Raw genomic sequence first — 23,722 nt, forward strand, 5'->3', positions numbered from 1 at the left:
TCAGTTCAGCTTGCCAGGTTTCCCCAGGATTCCAAAAAGGGAGGGGGGGGCTCTAGCCACCCATGCAGGAGGCACAGATTTGTACTTAGTAAAACATTCCATTAATTATGCCCCAGTGTTTTACAGGTTCAGCAGAGTGCTGGAGGCTGTGTGTGTGTGTGTGTGTGTGTGCATGTGTGTAGAACCTGCTTCCGTATGCCAGTTCTCCTGAGATTTCTCTGGTGGGGTCTGTTTGTCTCCGAGAGGCTGCCCTCACTGAAGTGGGAGGAAGGGCAGAGCCCTCTGCCAGAGATGGGTAGGTGAAGCCATTGGCTCTTCTGGCAACAGAAACAGGTGCTGCCCGTCTGGAGAAATGCGGGAATTTTCCTGAGGTTCAGGGGATATCTGCTGAGTGGTCATCCCTGTGAGGTCAAGCGCAAGTCCCTCAGTATCCCCAGGCAGCACACTAACACTAAACGCTTCCCCTGCCCAGGGTGAGGGACAGAGAGGGACACGCCTCACCAGGAAGCACCACTGCTAAGGCCACGTTATCCCAGGATCCCCCTAGGCCTGATCCCGCAAAGTCGGGGACCCAGTAAGGCGATCAGTCCCTGCCACTTAGATCCACGTGTCCAGCCTCCTGTGGGGGGTGGAGTTTCTTTTCTGGTCTCGCTCCTAATTCCAACCCCAGGAGGCAGGACGCGGAGGAGTCCTAGGCCAAAAGCCGGACCCACCGGTGGGGCGCCCTACCCCATCGGGTGTGCGGCGCAGAGCTGCGCAGCGCGTGGCTAGTCCGTGCCATCCACCAGCTCACACAGCATGTTTTCCAGAGCCGTGATGCGCTCGTCCTGGGCCTGCACCCGCTCGCGAAGGGCCTTGACCTCCTCCAGCAGTGTCTCTAGGGTATGCTGCTGCTGACAGGAGGGGGGCAGAGGAGGCCGTGGCAGAGAGCAGCGGGCAGGGGAGAGGGCCAGGGTGGAGCCGGCCGGATCTTAGCGCTTACCGACAAGGGGGCTCCGCTGGCTGACTGGCTGCGCCGCGGCCCGGCCGGCGGGCGCACGTCCAGGATGTTGCTTTTGGTGACCCGGAGCTCACGGTGTTTGGGGGGCACGTAGCCGTCCTTCAGCGAGATGAGCACGGGTTCTGCGTCCTGCCCCGACAGCCACTCATCGGCTTCCAGCGCTGGCTCGGGGCCCGGCGTGTCCGGGTACAGGTCATCTTGGAACAGGTCTGACTGAGGGGTGGGTGGACAGGAGAGCCGGTGTGAGCTGGGCGCTGGAGGTCTGTTTCGATGCTTTCCAGCCAGCCCCTCCTTCCTCACCTTTCGCGGTACAGTCATGACGATGGGTTCACACTTCCGTTCGTGCAGCTTGTAGAACCTACCAGGGAGGGGAATTCAGTACTCCCGCCGGTCCCTTTCCTTTTAAATCCCATATCTAGGACCAAGGCGTTGGAAGTCAACACACTGCACATATTCTCTCTCTCTCTCTCTCTCTCTCTCTCTCTCTCTCTTTCTCTCTCTCAAGACAGGGTTTCTCTGTGTAGCCTTGGCTGTCCTGGACTCGCTTTGTAGACCAGGCTGGCCTCGAACTCACACAGATCCTCCCGCCTGTGCCTCCCTGAGCGCTGGGATTACAAGCGTGGGCCCCTACGCCTGGCTGCGTTGAACTTTCAACACATCAGTTTCGGGTTAAAAAAACCAAACCAAAACCCACCGCTGGTGGCGCGTCAGGGTAGGGGGCGCTGGGACTGGCATGGAAAACAACCAGTAAGGCCCATTTCTCTTTCCCCAAAACCAGCACAATCAGGGGGAGCCAGCTGCTGTGAGGCACAGAGGCAGGAAGACAGGAGGGACCTGGCTGACCTGGCGATTTCACACTTGCTGACGTCCAGGCCCCGCTTGGGCATGAACCCCATGCCCCGCTGTGGCTCCTTGCTGCTGAATGTGTTCAGGTAGTGCACGAAGGGCGGTTCTTCCGTGATTTCAAAATACCGAATGCTACTGTCACCCTGCAGAAGCGGTCAGTTTCAGAGGCCCCGCTAGCCAGGCGCTCCCGCCTGCGTCCTGGTCCTCCCTGCCCAGCCCCCCGCACCTTGCCGCACAGGTAGACGATGCTGGAGTCGGGGTCGTAGAACGGCAGCAGCACTCCGTTGCTGGTGTCCATCTCCTGCAAGGCCACTGGCTCTTCGAAGTTGTTCTGCCGAGCACAGGAAGAGTGACCCGCTCCGCTCATGCTCTCGGGCCACCCCAGAGCTCACCGCGCGCCCACCCCGAGTCCCACGCTTTCGCGGACAGCTCTGGTGAGCGCTGCAGGCTCTTCAAGGCGCATCACCCCCTCACCCTCGCGCAGGGCTCCCTGCGCGCTCGCATGCAGTCACAGCAAACCACCCCCAGGGACTAGGCATCACCAGGAGGGGGCGCCAGCGCGAGCTCCTTCTGGCGACGCAGCAAAACCGGGCCGTGGTGGGTGTGGGGTGGCAACAGCCTTCGGCCCTGTCGGGATGGGCATACCCTGCGGGTGCGGGGCGTCTGGCCCCTCGCCCGTGATGCCAGCCCCCGGGGCACACACCCCAAGCCTCCAGCTGTGTTACCGGGTCCCACAGGCCCAGCTCTCGCTGGCTCATGCGGGTGAATCCCGTGGTGAAGATATGACCCAGCCGCGTGAAGACGGCCCGCATGGGCCTCATCCCCTCGTGGGCTGCAAACCTCTCCTGGGGGAGGGGAGGGGGAGAAGGGAGGAGCATCACCCTGCTGCCTGCTTCGGGGAGATGGTGCGCTGAGCAACCTTGCCAACCTGAGCGTGGGGCGGGGGGAAAGGGGTCCTAAGGACGCAGTTGCTCGGAAGTCAGGACCCTGGCCTGGAGAGCATCAGGCGGGGAGAGAGCAGGAGGCCTGGCGCTCTCAGCAGGCCCCAGCCCTCTGGCACTCTCAAAGGCTGACCCCTGGGGCAGGCGGTGACTACGGGCTCCGGGGGGTTGCAGTGAGGCTTTTACCCACGAGGGAGCCCCGTGCTCCGCTTGGGCCTCTGGGGCCGGGCCACCGCTCGGGAGGGCGCTCCTGGTTGACCCTGCAAAGCGAGCCAATGCACTCGGCTCGGCCTGGCCTACCGGGTCCCAGAGTGCGAGTTGCCGCTCACTCATCCTGCTGAAGCCGGTGCTGAGCAGCTTCCCGTCTGCGGTGAAGACGGCCCGCAGCGGGCGGGCGCCCTCGTGAGGCCGGGCTCGCTCCTGCTCGCAGGGTTAGTGGGTTAGAGCGCCCGCCCTCCCGCCGACCCAGACGCAGACGTACCACGCCTCTGCTCCATGCAGACATGCGCGCACCCCACACCCCAGGCCAGATGGAGGCTGAGCAGAACAGGCCCCTCGTCCTCCCAGCAGGGACAAGCAACACTTGAGGGCCGTTTCATCCCCATCCAGTGGGTCAGTGGGTGGGAAGGGGGTCAGGTCTCGGTGGTCAGGCCCCAGACCCTGGAAGATGGCGTTGGCTATCTGAGAGGAGAGGGTCCTGGAGCTCAGGTTTCATGCAGGTTCTGGTTGGAGGATGGAGTTTTCAGCCTTTCCCTCCTCCATCTCAAAGCAAGGAGCCCTTCTCAGAGCTCTGAGATGCACGGGAGGGGAGCGAACAGGAGCAGGCAGAGGGGTGCAGTCTGGGGCAGGGGTTGAGGCTGCAGAGCCTGCAAGGGGTGGGGGTGGGGTCACTGATATCTGGGGGGCCGGGGGGGACAGGTAAACGCTGGGACCAGAGGCTCTGAGGACTGTGGCTGTCGGGTGCTAACAGTTGGTGTTGAGCAAGGGGCGCTAGGGTCGCCGGGCCGGGCACTCACCGCAACCACTCGACCCTTCCGGGGGTCGACGATGCGCAGGGTCTTGTCCTTACAGGTGGTGGCCAGCAGGCTGCCGTTGCTGTTCCAGCACACGCTGTGGATGACGTCAGGGTGTAGGTCGTCCAGGCTTAGCAGGACCTCCCCAGTGCCCACGTTCCAGATGATGATCACGTTATCTCCACCTGTTCAGAGCGGCCAGGCACAGTCATGTGGGCCCCGCCTTCCTCGCTCCCCGCTCTGCGATAGCAGGGACCCTCCTCCACCCCACCCCAGACCTGCGCTGAGCAGGACATTCCTGGCAGTCGGGTGCCAGGAGAGGATGCCCACGCGCTTGGAGTGGCCCTCCAGTGTGATGACAGGTTCTGTGATGTTCCGCACAGGGGTGTAGTCTGGAATCTGCCACACCTAGGTAGGAGGAGAGTGGGTAGGGCGCAGAGATGGCTCCGCCCCCTCGGTGCCATTGGTGCTCTTAGGGGTTAACCGCGGGACAAGGTGTGGAGCGCCACAGGGAAGCCGAGGTTGAGGCGCGGGCAGCACTGTGAACTCCCCGTTCACTCTGCCAGGAAAACTTCAGAGCCCTGCACCCCTGCTCTTAGGGCCCCGAGTTGTCCATGGTTATAATTAGGTCTAGGCAGTGCATTCTGGGAGGGAGCGGGCATGTATTTAACTAAAAATAATCTGGGAACAGGGCAGGACCGGGCAGGGCTCCTGGCTTCTCCCTCTCCTATCACCTTCCCCAACACAGGTGAGGCACCTTCCTGCTCCCCTTGCCCAGCCTGGTGGCATCCACCCGGCTCCTACCATGACAGTGGTGTCGTCGGAGGCACTGGCGATGACGTTGTCATTGTGTGGGCACCAGTCAATATCCAGCACAGGGCCAGTGTGCCCAGTGACCAGCGGGTGGTTCTTATCCACTCGACCTGTCTGGAGGGGTCAGAGAGGAAGAGGGAGATGTGGGGCCTCTCTCTCTCTCTCTCTCTCTCTCTCTCTCTCTCTCTCTCTCCCCCACGCACGTGCGTGCGCGTGCTGTGGTGGAACCTGCACCGAGCTGCATCCCAGGCCCTCCTGAAAGGTGGTTTTGGAGTGGGCAGTGGCTTTGTTTACCTCTCCGTCCTGTATTATTAGTTCTGCTTTTGCAGACCTTTCTGGGTCTTTGGCTCTCCCAGTCCACTCTTTGCACTTTGCTGGAGGTGCACAGAGTGAAATCATTTGCATTAGGGAAATCGGGTTCAGAGAGGCAGGATGATGTTATTAAGAAAGGACCCTCAGCAAGACACAGAACCCAGCCTTGGGTTGAGGCTAGTGTTCTTCGCCTACCTGGAGAAGGGTTTTTTTAAATATAAAGCCTCATGTTTGTTAGCCTAGGCTGATCTTGCTTGCTCTCCCCAGCCCTGGGCTCACAGGCACATACACACACACCCTGTGTGAGAGGGGGGCTGCACTTGAGCCTGTACCGCAGCTGGAGTATCTCTGGGGGAGAGGACCAAGTGAGTGACCCCGAGTACAGCGTCTTGGCCCCGGGGGCAGACCTTTCTCTTGGCTTCACACTGGAGCCACAAGCAGCAGGCAATCCTGGTGCTGAGTACCCCTGACCCGAGGCTGGACCCACTCTCTGTCTTTATGACTAGACTGTGGGAGCTATGAAGACTCTGCAGGCGTTGGCGCTGGCCCAGACCACGCAGTCTGAGAGAGACGGTGGCTAAATGGCATCGAAATGGCAGTCATCCTGGGGGAGGAGGTGGCTCTAGCTGAAATCTGAGCCCTTGGGATGGTGTCTCTGGATGGTGTCTGCATTGTCCAGGGTGAGTCACAGGCTATTGCCAGGCCTCCTTCTGACCCCGCCGCTTGTGAGGCCTCCTCTAGCAAGGTGTAGGGGTCAGTGTCTAGGTCAAGGTTATGCTGTGGGGTATCTATCCTGGGGTACAAATGGCCAAGTGTTTGCAAAGGTGGCAGTCATTGCCTGGCCCCTTCCCTGCCTGTGCAGGGGTGCACTCTGGTTTTCTCTACCTTTTTTCTCTCCTTTCCTTTCCTTTCTACCCGACTCCTGACTCCCGGGACCAGAATCTGACCTCTCCCTCCCTCTCTCTCCCTCCCTTCCTCCCTCCCTCCATCTCTCTCTTCGGGATAGAGCCTGACTAGGCCTTGGCATCCTAACCATCTCCATCACTAACTCCCATCTCGGTCGCTGCCAGCAACACAGTGCTGCCTGTGTTACTGCTGCTGATACTCTGATATCTCCACTCCCCACCATTCTCTGCGGGCTTGGCAAAAACAGAGCAGCCAACCCACACAGGCTGCCCTTCTAACCGGAGACTGGACTTCATCGAGAAAAGGTACCATGAGGCCCCAGTGCCCTCCCGGTGGCTTTCCTCCCCTGACCTCTCACCTTGGCCAGAGGCAGGACAATGAAGGCACCTCCACCTCCAGCCTCCACAATAATGGCCAGAAATTTGGGGTTGACCGCACAGAAGGCGCTGTCCCATGTGACCTTGGATACCCGGATGTCCTCATAGGTTTGGTCGGCCTTTGCTGCCTGACCAAACACGTGGCGGAACTTGCTTTGCCGAACCACACGCCGGCTCATGGCTGGGGCAAAGATAGGGTATCTCAGAGCCTAGAGGCACGTTGGTCCTTAATCCTGTGAACTGTGGGAGGGAGGAGGGAGTGAGTAGGATTGTTTGGCAAGGGGTGGGGAACTGTCTTCGAAATGGCCAAAGCAGGAAGCAGGTTTTGGTCACCTGTCAAATGTTTAACTCGAGGGACAAGGATGGGACTCTCATCATTCTTCAACACACAGGCTGGGGGGGGGGCGGTAATGGAGGCTGACCCGGGGCAGAAAGTTCCTGGAGGACGGGATGTGTCGAGGGGCAACACCCGTGGCCCCCCTCCTGCTGCTAGCCATAACCTCTCTGCAAGTGTTTGTTCCTGCTGAAGGCACCCAACTCAGTAACTCAGCGCCTTGTCTTGGTCACTGAGCCTTGGCGCAAGGCTAGTTGTGGGGCCAGTTAGGACTACAGCCCCGGAGATCCTAAATTCACATCTTTGGCAGAGTTCAGGCAGATGTGTCTTCTTCTACAGGTTTTTCGAGAGAAAGGTCCTGTCAGTCCAGCTCACTAGCTTTTCCATCAGTTTCCTCCCGTGGGGAGGGTATGTGGGCGTGGGCGGCGAAACGTGGATCCCTTTGGTCCATGCCACCACGCACACGCTTCTCCGAGAAGCCCTGGCTGTGCTCATCTGACATGAGAGTCACACTGAGTCCAGCTTCTTCGGGTGCCTGTGCTGGCTAGGAGGCTCTCCTGAGGGCAGAGGCCCCAACCCCACCAGCAAGAATCAGAGCTGCACCAGCGAGGAGGTGAGGTCTTTCTCCTGGAGCTGCTACCTCCGCTTCTGGAGCTTGGACCTCAGCTACGCTACTCTTCCCAAGGGACACACCAGGGTCTCCCAGAGGCCAACTGCTTCCTGCTCCTCCCCAGCCGGGGCATCCCTGTGCCCTTGAAACCGCTCCTGCAGCCCTCGGCTTGAAGCCCGGCCTACGCGCACCCTCCTCTAGCCTCCTGCCCCCGGCAGTGCGTTCTTGTGAGACTAGGTGTCCGCCGGCCGCCGTCCGGCCAAATTTAGACACCAAGTCCGCCCTGCCGGACCGAATTTAGCGGCGGGGGAGGGGGAGCGCAGACCTCTGCCCCCTCCAGAGACCCCGCCCGCTCCGTTGACTGCGGTGACAGAGGCGGGGAGGGGGGTACCTGGTCCTAAGCCGGGCGGGGTGCTCTCGCTGCGACTCCTCTAAGCGGGCCGGGGTGCGCGGGGGGCCGAGGGAGGCGTCCGTGCGTCCGTGCGTCCGCGGCCGGGCACAGGGCTGCGCTTCCCGGCCGCTGCCTGCGGCTCTCGGCTGCGGGCTCCGCTGCAGTCCCAGCTGCTGCTGCCATCAACCTGAGGGGGCGGGGCCGGGGGGCGGGGCCGGTGGCGCGGGGCCGAGGCGGCCACGCCCTGTCCGGCGCGGGGACGGGTCCCGCGCCTCGACTTGGCCCGCCGCGGTGAGATGGGAAAAGTAGGCGTGCGAGCGCTTGCGGGGTGCGCGTGCCCCGTGTCCCCCTCCGCCCTCGCAGGGAGGTGCGGGAGGCCCAGGCGCTCGGCGCCCAGCGCGACGCCGAGCCCGGGAGCCCCCGCGCGAGATCAGGTGCCTGCGCGCCGCATTCCTGCCGCAATCGCTCAGCTAATTTAGTCGTCCCCAGCGGGCGGGGTTGTGGGGCTTGCACAGCCAGGACCCGCCGAGAAGAGGCAGCAAAAGATGCCCTGGGGGAAGTGTCTCAGCCGCTTGATGAGGGTCTAGGCTGGCCCAGGGCAACCGGGAGGCTGTGGCTGTTGTTTGTGGCGATGGCGACTGTTGGAGAACTTAAAAGCACTGGCACTGGGGCGTTTCACCCGGAGGTTCCCTGGAGCACCACACGAAGTAGGAAGCTCAGAGACCAGGCAGAGAGCAGTGAACTCACCCACAGCACGAGGTTCAGCCCAGGGCTTTGGCCACATGGTAGAGGTCAAAGGAACCAGCTCTGAAGATGCTGTTTTGCCTTCTGGGCTTTGACAGGGTCCCTCTATTCCAGGGCTGACTTCCCTCACCCCCAAGACCTACAGCCTGAGTACTGTTCAAGGTCAAGGAGATAAAACACAGGCAGTGAAGAGCAGCCAGCGCTGGAGTTGCTGTTTACTCAGTCAAGGCCTGCCTACGATTTTGTGACTTCCCTTCCATCTTAGGTCCTGGGGGGCAGTATGGGGCCAGTTTCAGGGCGCACAGGCTCAATGGTGCACAGTCTGCCGGGAACCAGTGCATGTGTGAGTGCACGAGGAGGGAAGGGGAGGGGAAGGGAGAAACTCAGGGACGTGCCTACAGGAGGGGTTTGGGTAGTCCTTGGCTTGTAGAGGAACAGAACCAGAAATTGTTGGGGCTACAATTGGGTAGATGGCGTCTTTTCCCTTAAGGTTCCAGGAACACGGTTAGCTCACATTGTTCCGGCTGCTCTCAGAACCCACTCAGCAGCTTACAAACATCTAGAACTTCAGTTCAAGATCCAATATTCTCCTCTAGCTTCAGCAGGTACCAGTTATGTGGTGTACCAACATACATGCAGGGAAAACATCAACACACAGAAGGCTAAAAACAGAACACCAGCCAGGCAAAACAGCTGGGCTTGGTGCCCCCATACGACTGCCAGGGGGCTCTGAATGGCAATCCACGAGGCTCGCAGGGATTTCATTTCACAAACTCATTTTCTGAAGGAGACCTGACAACCAAGGCGTGATTTGGTCCGTTTGCTTTGGCTACAAAGCCAAGATTGAACATACTTCGGTTGGTCAGGAGTCCAAGCACTCCTGGAATATTTTGTGATCAGACCTTAACCATTATGCACAACCACTGGAGAGCAATGGTGTGCCACTCACTGAAATTGCTTCAGAATGTAGGTTGGCATTTTCTTTGAAAACATCAGCAAATTTTGTTGGCAACTGGGTAACATAACTGAACTTTCCCTAGATAGTACTGATCTCTTGGGCTTTAAGTTTGATTTTTTATGTGCATTGATGTTCTGCCTGCATGTCTGTCTGTGAGGGAGTTAGAGCTGCCATGTGGGTGCCGGGATTTGAGCCCGAGTCTTCTGGAGGAGCAGCCAGTGCTCTTAACCCCTGAGCCATCTTTCCAGCCCCGCACTGCTCTCTTGGATGGGAATAATAGCGTTAAACGTCTCATGATGTGTTTGTGGGAAGGCACAAGTGGGGGTCTTGGCAGATATAACCATTGGCTGTCTCTCTCGCACCACCGATACATATTTCAAAAAATATTTTTCAGTTGTGTGTATGTGGGGTATGTGCATAGGCATGGGTTTCTGTGGGGGAGGGTAACATTACATCCCTCGACGCTAAATAGAGTTGTGAGCTACTTGCTGTCGCTGTTGAGAATTCAACTCGGGTCCTCTGGAAGAACAGTGCACATTCCTAACCCTTCAATCATCTTTCCAGCCCGGCAGATTGCACTGTGCTGAAAACCTGTTTGTTCTGTCTGCTGAGGTCACCGCTCGAGTAGGTCACCAGAGATGGTGGAGGAATTCTGCTTATTCATTCTAACACTCGAGTGACAGTCCCCAGCCTCGTCGCTTGATTTGAGCCTCATTGTCTGCAAGTTTTGGTAACCCCACTACCTACCCACTCTCTTGTGAAAGGGCTTATATACATATACATAAGCAAATACATGTGTGTGTATGTTATTCCCCACTCCGGATCTAGAGTTCAGCGTGGGCTCGACTGGAATCTGAGGGCTAAACTGTTTGTTGTCAGGGTTCTCCTCTAACCCCTCTATCTTCCCCAGCACCCTCCTCCTTTGTCACATTTGAAACACACATTTTGTCTTCAAAATAAAAATTTATTCAATCTGTAACAAGAACACTTAATCTGCACATCTGCGCACAAGTTCACATTTAAAAACAGTGGAGCACATCGGTAATAATAAAAACAACTATGATACAAGTGGGACATCCCAACCACCAGGATTAAGGAAGGAGATGAGACCACTCTTTATATTCTGCTTTAAATGCCTCAAAAAGGTCCCAGAGATTCCAGGGAGCACCTGCTTTTAATAAAATGAGAGCACAGAAGTTTGGGGTAGCCTGGGCAAAGGTAACAGTCAGTGCGAGTCTTTTGGACTTATTTGGGTTTCAAACAAGTCTTACAAAGCAAAGTTAAAAAAAAAAGGGTGGGGCGGGGAAAGGCACCTTTAGCTATGCCAAGCAAATCACAACTGAATAAAACATAAAACCAAACAATTCCCAGTGGGCTTGCTGACTAGGAAACATTATCAGCTCCTCAGCTTTCTGTGTGGGGTATGGGCTCTCTATAGGCAGGGGGCTGCCAACAGCACGGCCGCATACCTCGGGTGGGTGGGGGGCTCTTCAGGCTGATAAGGGATGATTCCAGTTTAGAAATCTCCTCCTAGCTCTCTGGGGCACTGAGATGAGGCTGGTTCTCTTCATAGCAGAAGCCAGGCCCAGGCACCTCCGCTTCAGACTGGAGCAGTGCAAGCACCTTGCAATTCCATGGCATCGAGAGGTCCCAAAGCCCTGGGGAAAGGAGCGTGCAGCTTCCTGCTTTGGTGGCAGGCCTTTTCCTAATATGGGTGCCAGAGGAGTCGAGGCAACACATACACTTATGTCCAATACATGCTTGATCTTTTAGTTTGGAAGGTATAACGAAGTCCATGATACTTTTAAGTTGGATTGGTGCTGAAACAATGAAAATGTCACTTTGTCTACCATTAAAAAGCGAAGAAGAGACAACCATACTACCCATTCACCATCACGACCATCACTACAGAGACACACCAGCACTGAAAAAGGACTGACTGCTGGATGCGAGTGCAGACACAGCTGGAGATCAACTCCACATTTGACCCACTTATCCACAAGGGCTGACAATATGGCATTTTCTCTGGGGGAGGACTCACAGGACAGCCATGGCTTCAGTGCCTGAGGCCACCACAATGATGCATATTTTAATACTCACAAACAAAGTATCCACAAATAGTTGTTTGAAAGAGCCAAAAAAAATGGCTTTTCTTTAAAATGCCCTTAAAACGTTTTTTTTTTGCATAATGCTTTCTTAGAAAAGAAAAGGCCCAGCTCCCACAGAACATCTTTACCGAATGAGAACCTCAGGTGCAGGCTCCTGTGAGCCACTGTGTCAGAGGCCTCTGAGGAAGCATCTGGGAGCTTGGAGCAGGAGGCCTTGGAGCCTGGGATGTGTCCCCAGGCTGTCCCTGGAGCTCTTGGTAGTTTCCAAAATGAGAAAGAATGAAACAGCAGCAGAGACAAAGGTACAGAACAGGAAGACACTACAGATCCTGTGGGGGTGGGGTTCAGGAGCAGGCGTGTTAAGAACAAGAGCAACCAAAATGAGAAGCCAGTGCCTCAACTATGCTGTGCGGACATCACCCGCTGCAGCTGTCTCCAAAAGCCAACAAACGCCTGGCTTCCTCTCCTGCCCATCAGATAGCTACCCAGACTACAGCTCCAACCCTGTCTGCTCCAGCCACTGAAATGTCAGCGCATCCCATCTAAGTGCCCACAGTTGTGCTTATACACTTTTCTAGACACACTGACAGGACCGCAGTGGTCTTAAAGACAGTAGAGACAGCGAGGCATTGAGCGAGAGGTGAAGCACTAGTCAACAGGTTAAAGCTTTTCCTGCTGAGTTGTTCACCAATCAGAGTCAGGTCTGTGATTTCCAGGAACAGGAAATGCAAAGAGGCAATCTGAAATTATCGAACACTGAAGTAAAGAAAAGTCTTCAACAGCTTATTAAACATCTACCATAGCCATGAATACAACTTGGGAACACCCATATGTGGGGGCTTGAGAGGGCTGGCAAGACCCTTCGGCATAGCTGAATTATAGACCCTGTGTGAAAGATACCTAGGCAGTTAAATGATAAGAAATGTAATTAAGGAGGAAGACAGTAGAAGATGGTTTCTTCCATTCTTTAAAACAGAAACCTGTCCCCCGCCCCCAGCATTTGAGGGTTTCTCTCAGTCTCTGCCATAAGAAATGCAGAGAGAGATTTCTATCTTGGGAGACGAGAGAACGGTGCCCATTGCTGATAATGTGTGGCACAGGGATGTCACTTTTGTTTTTTTTGAGACAGGGTCTCACTCTGTAGCCTAAGTTGGACTCCAACTCATAATGATCCTCCTGCCTCAGCCTCCCAAGTGCTAGAATTACAGATGTGAGCCATGACACCCAGGTTTTATTACTACTTGTTGGTGATGTGCTCTCTCAACCTCCACGCAAATACTCTCCACTCTATCAAAATTTCCTGTCTTCCCATCATACTTGTACATAGGGCTCTTTAGCAGGTGAGTCCTGGAATCTGTCACCTTGCCTCCCAAACCTCCTTCACACTGGCACACACCACCCAATGAGACAGTGCATAAACAGCCAGAACTCACAAAGCTGTGACATTTAAAGAAACTACCAAAAGACTGCACAGGTATACATCACTTCTACACTGCACACTTTCAGCACGTCATTTCCTACTGCCTCCTGGCAGTAATGTCAGACCCAACCATGGCTTTTGTATGGCAACTGGAGCACTTGAAAGTGGCCTCTGTCTACTTTTTCTGTCTCCTACTACCTGCTCCCTCCAAATTCTGTCTCTGACCATCTGTATCTCTGTCTTTCTTCAGTTAGGGCTATGATGAACTAAGAACCACGTTCCTGGCCCCTACCCAGACAACCCTCATAATGTGGACATCAACAAAGCAAGCAGGAAGCACATCTGTACACCTCTTGTGTTCTGATGCGCTGCGGTGGGTCAGCTGTCTTCCCTAATAGTCTCAGAGGCTTACTTGCAGCAGGCACTCCATTGTTAAAGATCGCCACAGCAGCAACAACACAATGGCATTCTATGGGGGGGAGCATGCCCTTGGCTGAGCTGCTCCCAGCCTCCCAGCCTCCCCTAGGAGCACAAACAAAAATCAGCCTTCGGTGTGACTTAATGGGAGCCTTTAGGGGTTTCTCAAGAGGAAGTGCATACTTTGGCAGGAACTGGCAATTACAAGTTTTCATTTAAAACAATCGAAAATTCCTACCAACAACTGCCAGTTTATTTCTGTATTCTGTTTTCCAGTTGCAACTCTACTCCTTAAAAAGAATAAATCAAAAAGGACGCCACATATTAACCATAAAACATTTAAAAGGCGACAGGTACGTAAATACTGTGTATGAACCGTAGAGAAAAGACAAACCTTCCGGGAAAATGGGGGAATGTGTGTCAAGTGTTAACAGGGATAACATAGAAGTCTCTGTGTTCAATATGTACGTGATGTAACATACACTTAGGTTGTGAAATTAACAAAAGGGCAGGCTGGGGCAAACAGCAAGAGAGAAGAAATGAACTGGAAAACTATGACCATTAAATTGAGAAGGCCCACAGAATATTCAAGTAACTGAAGGGTTAAAACCCCACTTATGAGTTCATTTTACAAGAACACACCCACTTTGCTGTTTTTCAAGCCTGTTTCCAGGTCTTTAGTTGGGAAGCTGTGGCAGAGACTGTCATCTGGCAGGAGGGGCCAGGGCCCACCTATGTGGGTTCCACTAACCCAGAGGTTTCTCAGTGGCTGCTTTTCCATGTTTACCTTCACCCTTCTTCCTTCATGCATTTCTCTGCAGATGACCTTGGCTTTTGCTTAGGGTTCCCTTTGATTTTCAGGTTGTTTTCTTGGGCAGGATTATCGGCTTCAGAGGTCTCTATCACTACAATGGCCACTCCCTTTTTTGTAATGATCAGTATGTTACGGAGTATCAGAAGAAATGGGAGGCTCAGCTGCCTCTTAAAATATAGCCCAACCGGCAAGCCCACAAATGTCAAAGGAGGGCTGGAGCGAGAGGCGGTGAGCGGTGGCCGCCCTCTGCCTTCAGCGCACAGGGCGCCTCAGGCCTGGGTGGGCATCCCCAGTTGCCCAGCTCCCGTGACACCCACCATCTGTCTCCTTCCCTCAGCCAACTGGGCATGTCTTTCCTCAGAGGGCAAAGTGAGTCAAGACAGGCGGCAGCTGGCTGAAAAGCAGCCATCTGCGTTTGATAAAGGTGCTCTTTGAAAAGGTTTTGTTTTTTTTTTTTTTTGAGGTTTGAATTTTTTAAAAATAAAAAAATGATAAAATGATCTTGCCATCCAAATCTACACACACACACACACACACACACACACACACACACACACACACACGGAAAAACCCAAACCCTGCTTGAGCCAGGAACAGTAAAATGACCAAAATATTATAAAATTAACCAATAAAGTGCATGTTCCTTACATTATTACACCACCCCTTTAACAAACATTTTTCTTAGAAAATCTTGTGTATAGGCTCAGGATCACATGGTGTTATAGAAGGGGTTGGTTGTCCGTTTTTTATCGTTCGCTCTTTTTAGTCTCCTAAGGGGATGAGTTCTGCCATGTTGCTGACGGGGTGCCACGGCCAGGCCTGGAGCCGGGCCTGGACACTGCAGTCCCTGTGTCTGCAGCAAAGGAAGGCCTCCTTCAGCACTAGTCAGTTCTGGTCTTGCCCTGGGGAGCAAGCACTGCGGACTGTAACCAAAATCTTTGGCATACTGCACCAGGGGCCTCTCCACCGGTTTGCTCTGCACGACACACTCTGTTGTTCTGAGCTGCTCTACAAAATACTTGGTGGGCTGTGGGTTCTGGTGGGCACCTGGGCTTTCTGAGTGTTCTTGGGCCACCAAGGCATGCATGCCAGAGTCTGTTCTGAGGAAGGGCTGAAGCAATTTGAGATGAGGGGCTTCCGAGGAGATAAGCTCTCTTTCTGGTAAGTAGTCTTTACACAGGTCCAGGGAACCCAACTTGGCAAGAGAAGCCGAGCGCCTCATTTGCGACGTTCTGGAGAGCCCTGCCTGGAAGATCACTGGAAACTCAACTTCTTTCGTGCTCTCCTTCACCACACCAGGGCTGTGGCTGAGATCTCTTATACTTTCACCACTAGAGCTGTGTGGGATCTGACAGGCTTCGGGTTCGGGTGGTGGGTCCAGTTTCTGCTGTAACACCCCCGCATTGTCACCAAGTTTGTTGATTAAACTTCGGTCTTCATTACTCAGCTGAGAGAACGTGTGTGCGGCCCCACTGCCCCTGGAAAGGAAGCCCCGCTGGCTGTCCTCCTGGCTAACCCGCTCTGTAGATGGCACGCCGGTGGGGCTGCTCTGCTCCGTGCAGCCTTCCAGGCGAGCCACAGACCCGGGATGCAAAGAATCCAAGTTGATAGATGCTTCGTGGCTACTGCAACTGACCAAAGGCTCTGCTGTCTCCACAGGTGGGGATGGGCTGTTCCCTTTGTCTTCAGGGTTTCTTAGCATGGGGGCTGGGTCAACGGGCCTGTCATACTCAGAGGAAGAGTGAGGCAGAGGTAGCTCTTGGGGATGCAAAGAAACCTGGCTGGGGTCTAGAGTCCTGTTCAGATTTTCATCCAGGACACAAAACACAGTGACAGCCCTCTCCACCTTCACCTTCCTCAGGCCTTCCTTCTCACCCTCTCTGTTGGGTGCTGTTTCATTTCCTGGCTCAGTGTGAGCAAGTGATGTAACTGTCTGTGTGTACTCAATGATTTCTATTCTCTTGGGGAGGGGGTGAGGGGTGGCCTGTGTCTCACACCCCTGGTTTGGAATCACGGTCCTCTGCTTCTTCAGGTCTCCCTCCTGTGTCTTTGTTCCAGTATCTGACCCTAGGCAGTCCTGAGGCGCTGGCAAGGGATGATCCTCCAGCAGCTCGGGGCCTGGGACAGTGGCATTGTGCTCACAGCGGGACAGTGGTCCGGCTTCAGACGCGCTGCACTTCCCTTTACCCCTGATCACCTCTGCTTCTTTGAGGGGAAATGAACGTTCTGGGGTGGTTTCATCACTTTTCCATTTTGGCATCAGGTCTGCCACAGAAGAATCGTTCCTAGAATTTTTGCGACTAGACAACGTGGGACCTGTGGAGGCTGTACCATGGTGCTCCTGCTCTTGTCGTAAGCGCTCTTCAAACTCCAGGGTGGCTCGCCTCACTGACCCAGGGTACCACTTGGCACCAGGGTGTGTCCCTGGGCCCCAGTCATGTTCTTCCTCAACTGGCTCCTCTTCCTCCAAGTCTACTGTGGAGACGTGTGTGCTTAGACAGCCTTCTGGGTTGCACTTCCCTGAGTCTTTGGCTAGTTCAGGCTGGACAGTATAGAAACTCTCTTCCTGCTCCAAATGTCCAGGTTTGTTGTCGGGGGCTTGTGCCCTCTCCAGGACGGCGTTCTTCTTTGGTGTATGGCATGGGTTAGAGAGGATGTCTCCTTTTAACTGAATCTGCCCAGCTCCTTGACTAATGGATTCAATCTCAGTGACAATTTCTTTGACTGAAACTGCATTTTCTGAGTGAGGCATGACGGTGTCTGGGCTGACAAGCTCTGAGACTGCCTGAGAAGAGAAGACAGTGAGATGGTTACGGCAGACTGTGGCCTCCCTGGGAGTGCAGGTACTTCACTTAGTAACTCTGACTGCGAGAACACACGTTACAGTGCAGGCCACAGGCTCCCTGTGCTGTCAGACCATGAAAACAAAACACGATACAATAGGCCAGAGGGAGAAAATTCATTAAAGCTTTATCACGCTTTACTAAATTTTGCTCTGTTTAATCAAGCAATATTTTAATTCAGGACTTCATTTAAAAATATGCAAATAGCTTTGGTAACCTTTATAATCCCCTGTTTTCATAGTACTGATAGTGTAAAGGACTCAGACCAAATGAGGTAAAGAAAACTTTTCCTGGCTGGCTTATTAACTTCTATTGTGATAGAAACTTATTCAGGTGGTGACCAGTTGTTTCTAATGCTTGGTGGCCACCTTCAATATGCCCAGTATAAGAGGGCAAGATGGCTGTAGCTGTCATCTGATGTATGATTTGAAGATTTACTATTTTCTCTCTCAATAGCTATCACCATATCTCCGATATCACTGTTCCTCCTGGCTGAGAGAATGGGCTTTGTATCTGAACTCACAATCTCTTTTTTTTTTCCTTTAAGATTAAGTCATATGTATAGTATATAAATGTTTTGCCTGCATGTATGTGTACCATATGCATGCCTAGTGCCTACAAAGATCAGGAGAGGGCATCAGATTCTCTGGAACTAGAATCATGAATAATTATAAGTTATCACATAGGTGCTAGGAATCAAACCCAGCTCTTCTGCAAGAAAAGGTGCTCTAAACTGATAAACCACATCTCTAGCCCCTTCTTTTCCCCTTCCCTCCTTCCCTCCCTCCCTCCCTTTCTCCTTTCTTTTTCTCTCTCCCTCCCTGTCTCCCTCCCTCTCTTCCTTGTTTCCTGGGTGTCCTGGAACTCACTCTGTAGACCAGGCTGGCCTGCCTCTCTCTGCCTGTGGGATTAAAGGTGTGCACCACCATGCCCAGCTCTAGCCCTTCCTTTTCTTTTTGAGGTAGGAGACTTCCCTAAGTAGACCAGGCCTGGAACTCACAGAGACCCACCCATCTTTGCACCTCTAGTACTGAGACTGAAAGTGTGCACCACCACACCTGGCAACAATCCCTAAATTTCATGTGGCTCCTTAGTCAGCCATTTCCCTCAGCAACTTTAGAACCCTTTCAGATAGTTCACTCCTCTAACTCCAAACCCCTTCTCTTCCAAAAATCAGGTCCCACTGCAAAAAAATATTAACTTCAAAATATAGAAATGGCCCCTTTAAAAGTCAGAGCATTAGCCAGGCATGGTAGTGAAGGCCTTTCACCCCAGCACTCAGGAGGCAGAGGCAGGTGGATCTTTGTGACATCAAGGCCAGCCTGGTCTACAAAGTGAGTCTAGGACAGCCAAAGCTACACAGAGAAACCCTGTCTTGAAAAACAAAAAGAAGAAGAAGAAAAAAAAAAAAAAAAGTCAGAGCATTATGACTGTTTGTTAGCATTGTGTGACTTCAAAATACAGTATTTTCTCAGTAATTGTATTGGTCTTTGACCTTTAAAAGAGTCTTATTTGGTATAAACTAACAAACTCAGTCTTGCCTTTGGAGGAAGCTGTCAGGCCATCAAGAGGAGGTGAACTTGGCAAAACTGGTGAGCCTGGTATGTGCACAGGCCATGGAAGGAGTACTCATATGACCAAGGACTCGGTAGGAAGGCTATTTCTGTCAGTGTCACCGTACTGACTGGTCCATAAAGAGAGCCCAAACATTCTGACTTTCCACAGAAACACAAAGGCAACAGAAGTAGAGGCAAGAGCTGTCTTGCAGTATTTGAGGAGAAGGAACTAGCAGACGAAGGTGGAGTAGGTAGAACTCATGAGCGCTCAGGTATCGAACCAGGGCTGGCAATAAAGCTCAGTTGGTAAAGCGCTTGTCTGGTGTGCACAGGGCCCTGGGTTCAGGCCCTAGTATTGCAAAATAGATGCATTACAAAAGTCTAATCAGGTCCATTAAGGTCACTTGCTATGTTGCAGTAAACCTGAGACTTTGTCTCAGAACAGACAAAACAAAAACCAAAACAAAGCAGCTTTTCTGACCATCTATGGTGTTTCCATCTGCTTCTGTGGCGGTTCATAAGAAACCACACAATGCCAGGCATGGTAGCTGGCACCTTTAATCCCAGCACTTGGGAGGCAGAGGCAGGTGGGTCCAGACTAGCCTAAAACTGCAGAGTAAACTGCCAAAGCCAAAATGAAAGCCAAAGCTATACAGAAAAACCTGTCTTGAAAAACAAAACAAAACAAAACAAAACAAACAAACAAACAAACAAACAAAACCCATAGGCCACTTTATTTGCTCCCAACCTAGCTAGACTGGAGATGAATTCGCTATGTTATTGAGTGCAGCACTGAACTCAGCCTGGGCGTCTGCTGCTACTCTGGCAACTATTAACACATGTCCAGCCTAACACTGTGAACGTCCCGAGACAATTTTCCCCAAACCAAACTATCCTCTCAGAATGAGGCCTCCTCAGGGAACACTGCACACTCACCAGTGGTGAGCTTTGATCTCAGCCCCGGAGGTCCTCTCCTTCCAGAAATGCTTCCGGAAGGGAGAGAGACGGTTCAGAGGCTAAGGGAGTGTGTTGCTTTTGCCACGACCGGGGTTAGATTCCCAGTACTGGCACAGCAGCTCACAGCCACTCATAACTACAGTTGCAGGGGATCTGAAGCCATCTTCTGATTTCTGTGGGAACCAGGCACATATGTAGTACACATTTATACATGCAGGCTTTCTAAAGACAGGGTTTCTCTGTGTGGCCTGGGCTGTCCTGGACTTGCTTTATAGACCAGGCTGGCCTCGATGTCACAGAGATCCTCCTGCCTCTGCCTCCTGAGTACTGGAATTACAGGTGTGTGCCACCATGCCCAACTCAGGTAAAATATTTATACACACAAATCTAAAATGATACCAAAGCCTGAAAAGATAAAATCCTTTAAAAAGCACACTGTTTTAAGGAAGATCTCAGCCAGATGGTTTCACTATTTTACTAGTGAAATCTTTACTAACATCAAAGTGAGTCAAGGGGTTGAAGAAATGGCTCAGTGGTTAAGAGCATGCCCAGGGGACGAGAGCTCGGTTCCCAGCACCTATGGTGGGTAGCTCACGCCTGTCTAACTCAAGCTCCAGGGGGATCTCACCACTCTGGCTCTCTGGGCATCGGTGACTGTCAACTGCCAACTGACACAAAGCTCTGACTCAAAGCTCAGCAGTGCAGTGCTGGCTTGGCATGGGTGAGGCCCCCGTGCCCCCAGATGTTCACACAGCAGAGCCTTCAGCAGTCTTTGGTGAGAATTTCACTGACTACAAAGCCATAAAGCAGCTGTACCTTGGGCTGGTCCTCATCCAGCGAAGACTCCTCAGATGCACGGGGCGTATTGCTCAAAGAGCTGCTTCTCTGGTCATCGGCTGCCATCTCTGAAGGAGCCACCTCTATCACTGACAGGCGACAAGCCTCACTCCTTCCTCCACCAACTTCTTCTGTCCTTGAGTGGGAAAAAGATCGGGACCGGGTTTCTTGGGAAAGCTCTACAAATTTCTCTAGGGCACTGAAAAAATCAATACGATCGGAACTAAAATCGGAGATGGCAGCTTGGCAACTGGGTTGGGGGCTTGGTGACTCCGGATCAGGTGACATGGGGAGGTCTTTCAATCGAGATGTCAACTCTTCCATTGGCAGTAAGTGGACATTCATGTCTGCTTTCAGCGCGTCTGTCTCCAAATCTTCCACTGCTAAGTCTGGGAACTTGTTGGCCATTTCTGGGGTCTGTCCGGGTTGGATTAAGGCTTTAGATGCATGGCAGTTGTCAAGAGAGAATTTTGATTCACCGAGACAACACCCGGATGAGCATCCATTGATATCATTTAAATTCAATTCATCTTCAATCTGCCCAGCATGAAATTCTTGTGAAGAAAACTCCAAGCAGATGAGTCTTTCTCTGGTGTGCAGCCCTTTCTGATTTGCATCTTGTGGGACCACGTGCTCCACAAAGACGGGAGGCATGGCTGCAAGGTTCTCCACGGTCTTCACCTCGGTGATCTGGTCTGCTGAAGTGGTCATCTCCTTCTTGTTGAGCTCGAGCCCAGGTTTGCAGATGGGTTCATGGTGGTCTGAGAGGTCGCTGTCTGAGTGAGACCTCCAGAGTTTGTTATGCCGCTGTTTGCTGTGGACGACACAAACAGGAAACACCTTACTTTGGTTTGTGAAAACAGTCAACATCCTTCCAGGAAACCACATACAGAGAAACCTCAATCTCCTGCAAAATCCCTTCTACTATTTGATGGTCCAAGACAATAAACAAAAGATGCACAACTTAATAGGAGCAAACAAACAAACCAAAACAACCCCCCCCCCAAAAAAAAACCCAAAGCAAACAGCAGTAAGTTGTTGAGATCTGTTTTTTTTTTTTTTTTTTTTGAGACAGGGTCTTCACTACATAGCCCTGGCTTACCTGGAACTTACTACAGAGACCAGCTGGCACTCACAGAGATGCCCCTGCTTCTGCCCTCTGAGTGCTGAGATCTGACTTTTTTTTTTTTTTTAATGTAATTAGATTAGTGGGAGCTGAAATTGTTTACAGTCACTATTGACAAGTTCTCTCTTGGTGTTGATAAGAGTGTGAACTACAGAGTTTATCTATTACCACATTTACTATTTGTGCCATAGTATGGCACACAAGTGGAAATCCGAGGATGACTTGGGAGAGCTGATTTCTCACTCCATCCTAAGACTGAACCCAGGTTATCAGGCTCAGTGGCAAGCATTTCGCCTGATGGGCTATCTCAGATGTCTGTAGACTTTTTTTTTTAAGAGTTAAGTGTAGTAATATCACTCCAGTTTTAACCCTTAAATAGCCAGTTCTTCCTGTTACAAGTTTTTTTTGAGGAAATATTTGAAGGTGTGTCATACGTGTGTGTGTGTGTGTGTGTGTGTGTGTGTGTGTGTATACAGCACATATATTTGGATTCACAGAGATCCACCGGCCTCTGCATCTTAGTGCTAGGATTAAAGGCGTGCGCCTTTAAGGTGATCATTCTTAAGTGAGCATATAAAGGTGGCCCAGTCCGCCTGGAGAGAACAGTCCATCACAGGATGAAGAGAATGAAGAAAAAGGGCTGGCCTTTCCCAAAAGCTCTTAGAAACCAAGACAACACTTGGAAAAACATGTGGGCCAAAGAGGGCCATTCACCAACTCCAAAGGCCACTACATAGTCATCCTTTGGTTATTTCATGAAGTGAAGTCTGAGGTGGGAAGAGATTCACTTCAAACTACGTGGTTCTAGGAAGCACAATTTCCAAAGCCCCTGCCAAAATTTCTCAGCTGCCTGTACGGTTGGTTAAGACTAGATCCTAAGGATGGTGCTTGACAGTCCCGTGATTTGTAAGCAGGCAGAGTGTTACCTAACTTCTGGGTGGAGTGGGAAACTCAGCCTCAAACAACTTGCCCTGGGCTTGGGGCCACATGAAGGTTCTGCTGAGTCATGTGCTTATACTGGTGTGACCTTGTTTCTTCTCCACTCTACACCTGCTCTCAGCCCCTGCTGCTGTGTGGTCCTTGGGTGGGGCGCTCTGACGCAGGCCTTCACAACAGAAGGTGCTTTCCCTCACAGGAACAGGCTAAGTCTGTTAATGAGGGCAAACTATAATCAGTTAGCCCAGTTTACAGTGGTTTTGCCCTTTCGCAGCTGCATGACCTCCAGCCACCCCTAGGAGGAGACAACATCTCACACATCTCAAGTAAGTGAGATGCTGCTGGGAGGGGCAAGTGTGGACTAAACTGTATTATTACCAACCAAGGCCAGTTTGCTTCCTGTCAAAGTGCCTTTTCTCAGGTCTGGACGCCTTTGTTTCCAGCCTACCTATGACTGCGCTTTCTATTTTCTACACTGTCACTTGTCATGGGGTTGTTCAAACAGGATTGCTCACGTACCACAGTAGGATAATTCCTGTGATGCATTTGATCGAGGAGACAGCTTGGAGAGTAGCTGTTCTTAGCCATCTGACAGTACAAAACAGCAGCTGATTTTTATTAGCTAACAAACAAATGAGAAGTTTCCATGATCCCAAGAATTCTCCAAAGTATGTTTTTTTAAAAAATGCTTGCAAATTACTTATCAGTCAGGGGTGGAGAGATAGCTCAGTGGTTAAGAACACGCGCTTTTGCAGAGGACTCAGGTTCAATTCCTAAGCACCCACACGGTAGTTCACAACCATCATTACTCCAGTTCCAGGGGATCTAACGCCCTCTCCTGAGTTCCATGGGTACCAAGCTTGCATGTGGTGCACATACATGCATGTAGGCAAAACACTCATACATAAAATGAATAAGCCTACTACATTAAAAAATTATCAGTCAGGAGGGAATATGAGATGGAGGTTGTTTGGTGAGTATAAACAGGGAGTGCTTCCGGGGAGGTGGCTAACACCACGGCCTGCCACCCAGCAGGGACATCCTTCTGCTCTGGGGGCTGATGATCATCAGAAAACACTCCACTGAGGCTTGGGAACACAACTGATACCTACTTATGAAAGAGAAAGAAAAAAAATCTAGTCCGAAGACTGCCTGAAGCAGCTCTCTAACACAGTGCAGGGTTTACACCACTGCTAAAGCACAGCTTCACGTGCTCCCTGCTGACCTGACCGTCCACATCCACAATGCAGCCTCCCGCCTGCACTCTGCGCCCATCCTTCCCTTTCTTTTCTTTAAAATGTTATTGCAATGTCTTATATATACAAGCATGTCTCAGACCTCCCCTCCCTTGGTGGCCTCTGACCTGAATGTGGATTCATGTAAACACAGACACATATGACTGGGCCACTCGGGGTAAGAGTTTAGGGTTTTTTTATTAGAAGAGCAGGAAAGAAATGGAATTG

General features: G+C 52.3%; 2 protein-coding genes and 1 long non-coding RNA gene across 20 annotated transcripts in view; 1 reads left to right on the plus strand and 2 right to left on the minus strand.

The window, feature by feature from the left end:
- Positions 1 to 18: 18 nt before the first annotated feature.
- Coro6 (coronin 6) lies at positions 19 to 7,731 on the minus strand. Of its 16 annotated transcripts, XM_060387256.1 has the most exons (13): positions 7,544 to 7,726; positions 6,190 to 6,448; positions 4,605 to 4,727; positions 4,079 to 4,208; positions 3,804 to 3,985; positions 2,974 to 3,207; positions 2,389 to 2,691; positions 2,073 to 2,177; positions 1,844 to 1,989; positions 1,301 to 1,358; positions 983 to 1,213; positions 730 to 893; positions 19 to 401 (listed from the first exon to the last, which is right to left on the minus strand). In XM_060387256.1, exons 2-12 carry the CDS (start codon positions 6,385 to 6,387, stop codon positions 768 to 770), a joined length of 1,836 nt encoding a protein of 611 aa, XP_060243239.1. In that variant the 5' UTR covers positions 6,388 to 6,448; positions 7,544 to 7,726; the 3' UTR covers positions 19 to 401; positions 730 to 767. The 16 variants fall into 16 exon arrangements, 14 of the variants coding, with proteins under 14 accessions (XP_060243239.1, XP_060243240.1, XP_060243238.1 ...); XR_009592908.1 differs by having other exon boundaries at positions 19 to 890; positions 983 to 1,209; positions 7,544 to 7,731; XM_060387257.1 differs by having other exon boundaries at positions 19 to 890.
- LOC132655206 (uncharacterized) lies at positions 6,497 to 10,558 on the plus strand. 2 transcript variants are annotated; one of them, XR_009592911.1, is made up of 2 exons: positions 6,497 to 7,155; positions 9,810 to 10,558. It is a non-coding gene; the product is annotated as an uncharacterized LOC132655206 (long non-coding RNA). The 2 variants fall into 2 exon arrangements; XR_009592910.1 differs by lacking the exon at positions 6,497 to 7,155 and adding an exon at positions 7,843 to 7,977.
- Ssh2 (slingshot protein phosphatase 2) overlaps positions 10,189 to 23,722 on the minus strand; it is a 238,593-nt gene continuing 225,059 nt past the window's right edge. For both annotated transcript variants that reach the window (XM_060387250.1, XM_021652683.2), the window contains 2 exons: positions 20,177 to 21,011; positions 10,189 to 16,789 (listed from right to left, as the gene is read on the minus strand). In XM_060387250.1, the coding sequence (XP_060243233.1) occupies positions 14,714 to 16,789; positions 20,177 to 21,011 (2,911 nt within the window). In that variant the 3' untranslated portion in view covers positions 10,189 to 14,713. The remainder of the gene's footprint in view (positions 16,790 to 20,176; positions 21,012 to 23,722) is intronic.

Source organism: Meriones unguiculatus, chromosome 7, assembly GCF_030254825.1.
Source record: "Meriones unguiculatus strain TT.TT164.6M chromosome 7, Bangor_MerUng_6.1, whole genome shotgun sequence".
Taxonomy (NCBI): domain Eukaryota; kingdom Metazoa; phylum Chordata; class Mammalia; order Rodentia; family Muridae; genus Meriones; species Meriones unguiculatus.

Excerpts from the sequence above, each read along its gene's own strand:
- Coro6 (XM_060387256.1), bottom strand. The coding sequence starts at position 6,387 with ATGAGCCGGCGTGTGGTTCGGCAAAGCAAGTTCCGCCACGTGTTTGGT. Across the intron at positions 4,728-6,189 it reads TTGTCCTGCCTCTGGCCAAG|ACAGGTCGAGTGGATAAGAA; the intron begins GTGAGAGGTCAG and ends TGACCCCTCCAG. Across the intron at positions 1,214-1,300 it reads TCATGACTGTACCGCGAAAG|TCAGACCTGTTCCAAGATGA; the intron begins GTGAGGAAGGAG and ends CCCACCCCTCAG.